Raw genomic sequence first — 10,964 nt, forward strand, 5'->3', positions numbered from 1 at the left:
TGGATGCTGGACATTAAACAGAATATAAATATTTAAAATGAGCTCAAGCAGTATTAATCCATTTTTATTTTTGGTATTTTAAGCAGAATTTTTTCATTAATACAGTTTTATGTGTTAACTTTAGTGTGTACTGTTGTACTGTACTAAAGGAATGCTTTGAAAAAGTCTTTCACCACTTGTCATTGTCAGCTAATCTTTGGTAATACAGTAGATATTTATTTAACAAATGAAGTAATAATATGTTACAGTTCTTCAGTCAGGAAGAAACGCAGGAAGGTGAATTTACCATGTAGAGTGCAGATGGGCAGTATAAATAGTATGTTTAAATCTGGTCCTATTTATTTTGAACTGATAGATCATGGAGGAAGCTGTTTTGTTGACGCTGTGTGTGTATGAGTTTATGGGGTCATGGCATCTCTGCTTGTCTTTCTGTAAAAGTCATTTGGACCTGTATTATTTTGCATTTTACAGTCTACTGGTGCTTTTTGATAGTCTCTTTTTAGAACTCTTTTTACAGTGCAACAAGGGGAAGTCTGTGGTGCAGGTAGGCTGTACATTACACCTTAGCACCGAGGGTATTTGATAGAGGTGTGCAGGCAGGTAGGAAAGACACTCCCCCAAGGGGTTTGTCGTCTGTCTTCAAACAAGTGTTGCTCGACATTTAACATGCTTGGATTTGCTTTTCCCCATACATGATTGAAATTACCTTTGGTCAGGCTTGGAGAATCAAACACGAAGCCACACCCTGCTGCCATTGGGAAAGGTCTGTATTAATTCTGTATCTTTCACAAGGCGGAAGTTTGTCATAGTGGAGAACCGTGTTCATGCTTTAACTATAAAGGCTATTTGACTGAGGTGCGCATGCAGGTGGCAACAGGACTCCCCTCAGGCTCTGTCTTAAAATAAGTATTAGTGGATATTTGACATATTTAGATTTTGTTTTTTGAAAGACAAACGCTGCTGCTTTTCAGGAAAGCTGTGTATTATAAGCCAACTTTTACTTTACTGGGAAGAAATTGGTGCTAAAGTTTATCTCCGCAATCACATTACCTCATCGTAGTGGCTGAACATGAGGTACTCTCGTAAGTCTTGTTGTGACAAGCACAAACACATTGTTTTCAACGTTTCTCAGGTTTCTGTTCCTCCATAACAGGCATTTTGTGAGTGAGAGAAGAGGCAGCTGCTAGTATGCATATTCTGATTTCGTGAAAAACATTCCTAATCTGTATATGATGAAACAAGAATAGTTTTATGTGTATTGACCTTGTAGTCAGAAATGGAAATAGTATTTGTTGACTGCTATTTTTTAGACAGTACCTCAACATTAGGCTTTGAGATTACGTTACATTGTCCGTCCCCAGTGGAGAGGAATATGTTTGTTTGTCAATGTCTCATCATTGTTTTTAAATTAATTGTGTTGAATTCACGCACGGTGGCACGGTGGTTAGCACTGTTGCCTCACAGCAAGAAGGTCCTGAGTTCAATTCCACCATCAGGCCGGGGTCTTTCTGTGTGGAGTTTGCATGTTCTCCCCGTGTTTGCGTGGGTTCTCTCCGGGTACTCCGGCTTCCTCCCACTGTCCAAAGACATGCAGCTTGTGGGGATAGGTTAATTGGATAACCCAAATTGTCACTAGGTGTGAATGTGAGTGTGAGTGTGAATGGTTGTCTGTCCCTATGTGTTAGCCCTGCGACAGACTGGCGACCTGTCCAGGTTGTACCCCGCCTTTCGCCCTATGACAGCTGGGATAGGCTCCAGCGCCCCCCGCGACCCTGAAAAGGATAAGCGGAAGCGAATGGATGGATGGATGTGTTGAATTCAATATTATATGATTTTTATATATCAGATTTTACATCCACACAATTAGCAGAATTTGAAAATTCTTATGTTCACGTGTTCTTCACCCTTATTTTGGGTTTCTCTGAGGAGCCAGGCAGAGGAGCTTTCTCTGTCTTTCTCACTGATTGTCCTTCCTGTTTATAAAAGGCGGGGATGCCTTACACTATAGACAAAAGTAGTCACATCTTAAACCAGTTTTTCTGGCTTTAACTGGAACTCATTACAATCGCTTCTGTTCCTGATATTGTTGTAAGTTGACAGAGTGTAGTTTATCTACACTCATGGCTAAGTAATGTAATAAGTACTTATTCTAAGTCAGATGTACCCTTTACTTAGAAAAGACTCATTTGAATTAGAGGTAGAGGATTCTGCCAAGGAGCAATCAAATACTGCACTAAAAGAAAGCTACTGCACTGAAAGCATGTGCTTTGAGTCCAATATAATAATAATAATAATAATAATAATAATAATACATTTTATTTATTTTTTATAGGCACTTTTCAAAACATTCAAGGAAAACTTACAACTAAATAGTAAAATAGTAAAATATTACTAAAATAACAAGTATGCATAACTTGACAGTTGAAGGCATCATATTATTAAAATCAAGCAGAATAGGCAAGCTTCAGTTCACTTCAGTTTTATTCATACAGCGCCAAATCACAACAACAATCGCCTCAAGGTGCTTTACCTTGTAAGGTAGACCCTACAATAATACATACAGAGAAAAACCCAACAATCATATGACCCCCTATGAGCAAGCACTTTGGCGACAGTGGGAAGGAAAAACTCCCTTTTAACAGGAAGAAACCTGCAACAGAACCAGGCTCAGGGCTCTGTTAACTTTCTATAACATTAGTGCTTTTGCGTATGTCTGTCTCCACAGATGTTTTTCAACAGATTTCAGCTGCTTTTTGCTGTTTGCCTGATGATCCTGATGGCGTTCTATTTCATAGATTTTAGTAAATATCATGGAGAGCCACCCAACATCACTCCCACTACACCAGAACGAAGGTATAACAAACTCTCTGTCTTGATGCATGCTCAATCATCCAGGTAACTAAACTGCAGGTTTCCCCAACCTGCAGTCAGCTGAGACTGAAGAAGTCACTTGGATGAGTGACAAAATGTTTCTCCCACAAAACGCTACGTCCAGATGAACAGAACCAACTTTTGGAAACCAACTCTCTGTGTGTGGATATGAATTCTGCCTGCTTCTAATTTATTCTATGTAACATTTGATATTTTTAGCAGTATTTCTAAAATAAATTGTTTAGAATGATCAAAGAAATACCATCCTTTTTCATATTCATATTAGTAGTTTCAACAATAATGAAATGACAGGCAGGCACAGGTAGTCAATATCAATACCATGAAACACATTTTTTATAACCTGCTTTGTCTTGCATGTCCATTCAAATATACCTGCAAACTATATCAAGTGCCTCAAAAAGTGTTTGGATGGTTGATGATGGAGAATTATATAGGAGGTCAATCTGTCAAAGAGTTGCACTGTGTCTTTTATGATGTGAAAGAAAACATGATAGGATGCTGAGAGAGAAAGTTTTGTATTTAATGAGGACAGAGAAGCATGTGTATGAAGACAGTGGGACACCTGTGAGGTGTGCGGTTGGAGTGACTGAAGTGTTCAATGTGGGGATAGGAATATATCAGGGATGAGCTCTGAGCTCCTTCCACTGTTTGCAATGGTGATGGATAGTCTGATGGATGAGGCCTGTCAGGAGTTTACATGGATTTGGATGATTGCAGATGACATTATGATTTGGAGTTAGAGAAGAGATCAAGTTGAACTTCCCTAGGTTGGGTCTTTAGAAACTGAACAGCAAACTAATCAAACACTGAATGTATTAAAGAATGGAGTGCTAACCATACAGGACTTCTATATAACAGCCATTCTTCAGCATCTTTATCCTACAGCCATGTTTCCAGGTCATCTGTGACCAGACCTCTACCTGGTTCCTGCACCTGTCCTCAAGACTCATATATCCTAAAAGATCACCTCCCTAAGGAGCAAAGTGAGGAGCTAAAGCAGCGACGAGCTAGGGAGTTTCAGCTGAACAAAAACAGGTACCAGCTCCATGGATAGAATGCTGGAAAATCTTATTTTCCAAAGCATCAGCATGTCATGAATAGAACAGCAGTATAAAACTTGTGGGTTTTGACCATTTAATCGTATACTGTGTGTGTGTGTGTGTGTGTGTGTGTGTGTGTGTGTGTGTGTGTGTGTGTGTGTGTGTGTGTGTGTGTGTGTGTGTGTCAAATATACATGACAGAAATTGAACAATTGTATTTCATGTTATAAGTCAAGAAGTTAATCTGTCTTTTCCTCTGCTCACACCTCGTCTCTTCAACAGGACAACTTCAGTACTGTCCAGACTGTTGTTTGCCTTGCCTAACTCTCCTCTGCAGTATCCTATCCAGGGTTACACAGTGCAGCCTTTGACCTCCACTGTCATACCAGGTATACTGGGCTTAATATACAGAGCACTTTGTTACCGTTTACTGTTATTAAATTGAATGAAATGATCGTGGACAAAATAATCCCTGTGTGCACGATCAAACATGGGAAGCTCATGTTTATTGTGCTCCCCCACATATTTATTGCATTTGTGTGGCTGTACCCTGCACACCTCTTCTTCGCCCTGGCAGCTACTGAAATAGCTAGGGAAGGTGTGGTTAGCATGGCTACAACGTCACACCGCCAAATTAATCTCACTTTGATCTGTGGCTTAAGTGATTTCTATATAGAGGATCGTGGGGTTTTCCATGTTCTCCTAGAATGTTCACTGTACCCTGGGCCTGTGTAGGTTTTCTCATGATTTTTTTGGCTCCTTCCCACTGCCCAAAAAAGTGCTTATTAGATTACCAGGTGGTTCTTAAGTGAACATGCATGCGAGGTAAAGTGTTTAAACTATAGAGTCTACAGCACTGTATGAATGTGTGAAACACTTTTTAGAAAACATAAATCTGGATACCCCAAACCATTTGCCTTATCTAATCTACTTGCTTTGCAAAGTTTAGTCTTGTTGTAAACTCTAAATTTGAGTTAATTATGTGTCTTCTCATAAAAGAACTGATTTCATTTCCAGCTTTAGGGCTGTATGCAGAAAAAAGAAAGAGCTACAAGGTTGGTGTGACATCACAGATGAGTTGGGGATTTCTGACACTGATGCCACTATGGAAGCTTATTTCCACCACAAAAAAACAAAAAAACAAAAAACGATCATCTATGAGTAAGAATGATGGTCTTAAAGTCAAATTGGTCATCTTAAAATTATGTGTTATTATCTCAAAATTTCAAGTTAGGCATTTTCATCGTATTAACTTCTGAGAAAAAGTCACAATTCTGAGATAACTCAAAATTGTATCATTTTTGCCAATCAGTTGCCAAAAAGTATCAATTCATTAATACTTTTGTCAGTGGTGGAAACAAGCTTTCACGTCTAACTGATGGTAAAGCATAGTAGATGTTGCCTGGTCTAATCAAGATGGCTGCTGAAAGTGTAAAGTTCATACTTCAAGAGGGATTCTGATGTATTTAACTTTCAAATCCCTAAATGTCATTAAATGCAACGATTGTGATCCTACAGCTGATGCTAGCTTGGATCCTTCTCTTTGTGAAACAAGGACAGAAAAAAATTACAGTTGCAAAACTGATTATGGACAAGACACGTGTTTTTTTTTTATATCATTATTATTTTACAGCAGCCATCTTGGTGTTAATCTTGTTAATCTAATATATTAATCTCAGTTTGGCAAGATTGATTTTATGGCATGGACTACATAAAATATTGCATACTATTATTCAAATAACTTGGTAACTTTGTAGCAAATAGATTGGTATACATAATCAGCAAAATCAGAAATAGCTTTCTAAAAAGGCCTGCCCACACCAGGTCTTAAAAACATAAACATGTCATGTGATTTTAGTTCAATCTCAGTGATCATAAAGGATATTTAGCAGTAGTGTCATTTAAAAAAAAAAACTAGCATCAGTTTCCATACTATTTTCCTCATTTTGCTACTTGACAGTTAGCTTGACACCTATATCAAATTAGTAGATATTCCCATAGGCATTTGTAGTGTTTCTTATATAGCGCCTGCTACTCTTCTAGAGCACTCAAAGTTCTTTATAAAACATGCCTAATCTGCCCATTCACACAAGAACGCTACGTTCACACTCCGATAGAGTTGGAGAGCACCTTGGGGTCAGTCTTTTGCCCAAGGATATTTGGCATGCAAACAGGAACAGCCATGGATCAACCCACCAACCTTCCAATTAGCAGATGACCTTCTGTACCTCCATAGCCAAAGGCATTCCATTGTCATCAAATATTTCATAGCAAACATGATTTTCACTGAAATGCTTTCTGATTGTGAAACCTGTGTTCTGCACTATCTGCACACTGTACCAGTAAGGGTATATAGTTAAGACATAGTTCAATCTGCAATACCTAAGAAAATCAGAGTAACTTAAGCCTGTTTCATATACAGCTTAGTGTAGCTATTATTGTTTAGATGATTGTATAGGTATCAATATTCTGCTTCACATTATTGAGGTCTTTTTGTTGTAGGTGGTCTTAAGTGTGTCTAAAGGCATCCTCACAACTGAAATACAACATCAAGATGTGACAGTTAAAGGTGAGAATTGACTGTCAGGACTAAAGTTTATTTATAAACTGGTGAAAAAATTAAATAGTTTAAATTCTTAGGTGTATGGGGCATTTGATGATGTGTTCTTTTTAGCCCAACTCTCCTGTTTCATGGAAGGGTCAGTAAAAATGTTTCCTTTTCCTAGTGGTCGTCAAGAAAATATGGGTAAAGCTGATCTGGCTAAGCAAACTTTCACACTGCTTTAGAAACGTAAAAATTGAGTATCATGTATGATAGTCATACTATGTTATATGATCATTACAACACAAAACGAAGTTGCTACATTGGTTCTTACACATTAACATATTAACCAAGTTATTGTAAGACTGTTGTGAAATTCTTGATTTTTTTATTAATTCACAGGTTCTGGTGAGAACAAACTGATAATTGAATCCAATAACCTGGTAATCCTCAACAACCTGCTGGCCAAAGTGTCGTATACCAGCACTATCTACCATATAAACACTGGAGACCTTGGTAGGAAATGATAAATGACCTACAATTTCAAATTTTGATATTTGTATGTTCTTTTGTTTATGAGCGTTAATGGCTTTCTCTTTGCTCTGAATGTAAACTTCTAACATCTTTAACATTAAATGCAAGCGGATTCAGGTAACAGTGAAAAGTGTTTTCTTAATTTACTTTTGTTTTCTCCATTTTTTCTATAGCCACATTCCAGTTTGAAAACCATGAAGCGGTGTTCCCCATTGCCATCAAACAGCCTCATATACCAGTCCTGTACGACATAGGGACAGGTAGGAGTGCGCTTTTTACCAAGATTCAGTCATGAAATGCTTATTATTTGTAAGTGCTGTTACGGATTCAAATATTGGGGATGGATACAAGAGGAAAAACCACAATAACAACACTGGTCCGGCCGGGTTGAGTCAAACGATGATTTTAATGATCACACGCGTGGGAGATGGACACCGTACGCAGACAGCATCAGATCTCAAAATGGTGGAGCATTGATCAAACTCTTATAGCCTCTAGTGGCCCCCACCTAATCATAAAAGCCTAAACATTCACATGCTTTTCTCTCACACAGCGGCTAAGCTACGACCTTGGCTCCCCGTTTATCTGCTCCTGCTGAGATGGGGCAGAAAACTCCAGCATGCTCTGTTCTCTTCTAATCAGACAAATAAGGCGATGACTCTCTGCGAACAGTATTTCTTATAACTCAGCAGTATAATGCATCACAAAACAATATCATTCATTCACAATAAATCAGCAGTCTAATGTAATGCAAATCAGTTTAACTAATGCAAGAGTTATCACCTTCTTCTAATTCAGGAGAATAATGCAAACTAAAACTACACAATAATTCACAATCTTTAATTAGGGGTCTAACATGGCATAAAATAATATTCTAACCCCACACTCCCCCTGATGAGCTCTTTAGAATAAAGAGCTCACCTACACCCTGCAATCCAGTGTTGCCGGGTCATTTCTTCTTACCCCTTAGGTCCTTTGTCCCCCTGTTGGGTGAGATGACCTCTGTGTTTGCGCAGTTCAGATGCAAGAAAAACTATTATTACAACAATAGCAGGTACAGATGACACTCCCCAGTTCTCCCACAGCTTTATTTTGGTGCTACCTTATACCCTTCAGACGTACTCAGACTAGAACCTCTGTCCAAGGAGCTTTTAGCCTTTATTTTATTGCTGCAGCACCAGTGTCGTCCAGTTGGGTGATCCTCTGCTCTTCTTTCTTCAACCTCAGGGGTTAGACAACCCTTCAGTCGTTGCACAGATCAGGGGATTATTCTGCCCCGATTTCAAACAACGATCTGTGTATCCTCGGGTCCTGTGTTCCTGTGTATCCCCCAGAAAAAGGAACAGGAACGTGTCCCCCTTTTGCCCAAGAGCCTCTCGAACCTCGTTGGTCTGGTGTTCCTGGATTTCCGCCAACCCCTTCATGGTTATTGCTGTGTTTATGGGATCCATCCTTTTGAGGTGACTAGCTGGAGCCCAAACGCCATGACACTTGGACCCAGTTGGTGTCTCGGCAGTCACTGTGTCTGTCTCTGCTGCGAAGGATCCTCGTATATCTGTGACCTCGTCTGGTGTCTGTTCCTTTCTCTGTAAGAGACAGAAAACCAAAACACCTCTCTCCTAGCTCTAATAATCTAATGTTGTTATCTACTGATCTTCTGGTGATTCAGAATTGGTTTAGAATATTCAGAATGTCCCAGGGACTTATTCTAATCATATCCTATGTGTGTGTAAGCGTGTCTGCATTATGCCCTCTGCACTCAAGGCATTTCCTACACTTAATCAGTCCGGACCATCACGCCGAACGAAGCTTATGACCTTCAAAAGACCGAGTGCCAACTCATTATAAGCACATTTGGAAGGTGTGTCTGAAAATTATTAAAACCACTCATTTTAACAAAAGACATCAAAAACAAATTAGCCATTTTTAATCCTAACATTTGCCCCCGTTTTCACAAAAATCATGTGTTTGCTTCCGCCTATACCGTCCCATGGTTTCCTCTCTAGTGTGGTACTCAGCTTCTCGTGAACACAGGCATTTTATCTTCTAAACGCTATTCAGTTTATTTTAATGATTAATGCTTAAACATGGAAATAATGATTTATGCTTCTCCCTGATTCTCTAAAAAAGTCCGGAAACCTCTTGGGTCATTATTAGCTTAAGCTTTACCACACCTAAATTATTAAAACACAAATGAAGTCATAAAAATGTTCATTTAACCCTTGTTTGATGTTAAAACTCGACTTCCCCCCCTTTTTTGACACATTCCCATGTGTCAAATCAACGGAGCTAGAAAATTAAAAGAAAAGGTTAGTGACCTCATATCTTAGAAAGTATCAGACTTTCTCCTACCCAGTGTCGTTGCTCCAGTCCCGTCATCCTGTGTTAGGGAATGAAATCAATTTAATTGTCATGTTAGATCTGTTCAACTCCTGGCTCCGCCCAGAGCCTGCGTCCGCAGAATTGCCAAGAAACAAAACCTGTAATAATATGAACTTCACTTCAATATGAACCTGTTGACTACTTTAGACACAGCAAAGAAACATGCTCTCCTCCTCGAGGACAGGCACTGACTCCCACCTATCTCCTGGAGCCAACTGTCCCTTATGGAGACCCAATATTGCGGCTACAAGGTTTTGCAGATTGTTAAATTGATCTGTGTGTAATGCTCGGAATCAGGTATGTAATATTAAATGAATGTTGTTTAATCAACTGCCACTACTTAAAACTTAGCAAAAGATATAACTGAATAAAAGATCACAAAGAATAGCATGATATCAGTGTTATGTAAGCGCGTGCGTGCGGCCTTCTATGCTCGAAGTCACTCCAGTCCATAGATCAGCCAAACATCGCGTTGACTGTAGCTTTTAACCCTTATTAACTTGAGCACAACTCTATAATGAGCAACAAACTGCAATATGTATAAAAATGATCATGTTACACCTGCAATGAAAGATCATATGATTATCCCGACACCTGTAAATAGAAGATTAACCTGAGGTTATAACAATCACTGTAATACAAATGTTAATGTAATGTCAATAGCTTCAATAAATGTTAATGCAATGCTTGTTATATGATTCTGATGTAACAATAATGCTGATGCTAAAATAACAGTAAAACACCCCCTTTTATCCCGTTTATAAACTTCACACATAAACGTTTATAAATGCCTCTTTAATTTTATTTCCCCCTGTTTCCCTTACTGACCACAGCAGGGGAATCTATGTTTTGATTCAGCCATGAATGCAGCTCACCTGATTCATCACTGAGCTCCACCGTCACTGGCGTCTGACAGGGTGGCGCTGCATTTTCTTCCTTTAATGACTAAATGGACTAAATGTTTGAAGAATTTTTCAAGTTTGGGGTCAAATTTTGAGAATTTGACCATAAGTGAAATTTATGGTGTCATCACCCCCTTCGGGGCTTACCTTTCCCAGTTTTGATGATATTCCTCCCTATTCTTTGCAAGTACCCCCTTTGGTGGCGAGAAACTGTTGGTGTGGTCAAGTGGGTGCTGTAAAAACAAAAGCTCAGGACAGAACAGTTATCAGTCATGTACTCACACACAAAATTAGCATATATTGAATTTCATATTGATCCTCTGAGTGTAATGGTACATTTTAATTTGAATTTATCAAAGCTAAACACAATAATTTTTCTTTATTTTGCTCTTGTTCTTGTGCAGCACCACCTCCTATCACATGCCCCTGTCGGTTATATCTCTACTTTTCTGAATTATTGACTATTTCAATGAAAGCACCTAAAAGACGGGGACCAGTGTTTATTATTACATATCTCCATTTTGAATGTGACAAGCCTACATTTCCTTGTTATCCATAGATATTAATAGAGTTTTTTGGCTTTTTTTTTTCCTCTATAAAGTTAATTGACTCTTAACAGTGGCCGCTATGGTTAATAATAACATGTTCAGTCATGAGTGAAATCAAAGAGCA

At 38.8% G+C, this 10,964-nt stretch overlaps 1 protein-coding gene across 1 annotated transcript in view; it reads left to right on the forward strand.

The window, feature by feature from the left end:
* Positions 1–566: 566 nt before the first annotated feature.
* The window catches only part of LOC102310739 (beta-1,4 N-acetylgalactosaminyltransferase 2), a 23,405-nt gene continuing 13,007 nt past the window's right edge, over positions 567–10,964 (forward strand). The window contains exons 1-8 of the mRNA XM_005945957.3: positions 567–763; positions 2,726–2,853; positions 3,778–3,927; positions 4,215–4,321; positions 4,950–4,987; positions 6,435–6,501; positions 6,877–6,990; positions 7,182–7,268. Coding sequence (XP_005946019.1) covers positions 2,726–2,853; positions 3,778–3,927; positions 4,215–4,321; positions 4,950–4,987; positions 6,435–6,501; positions 6,877–6,990; positions 7,182–7,268 — 691 coding nt within the window. The 5' untranslated portion in view covers positions 567–763. The remainder of the gene's footprint in view (positions 764–2,725; positions 2,854–3,777; positions 3,928–4,214; positions 4,322–4,949; positions 4,988–6,434; positions 6,502–6,876; positions 6,991–7,181; positions 7,269–10,964) is intronic.

The sequence above is a fragment of the Haplochromis burtoni genome, unplaced genomic scaffold (genome assembly GCF_018398535.1).
Source record: "Haplochromis burtoni strain Fernald_Lab_line unplaced genomic scaffold, NCSU_Asbu1 Contig_453, whole genome shotgun sequence".
In the NCBI taxonomy this organism is placed as follows: domain Eukaryota; kingdom Metazoa; phylum Chordata; class Actinopteri; order Cichliformes; family Cichlidae; genus Haplochromis; species Haplochromis burtoni.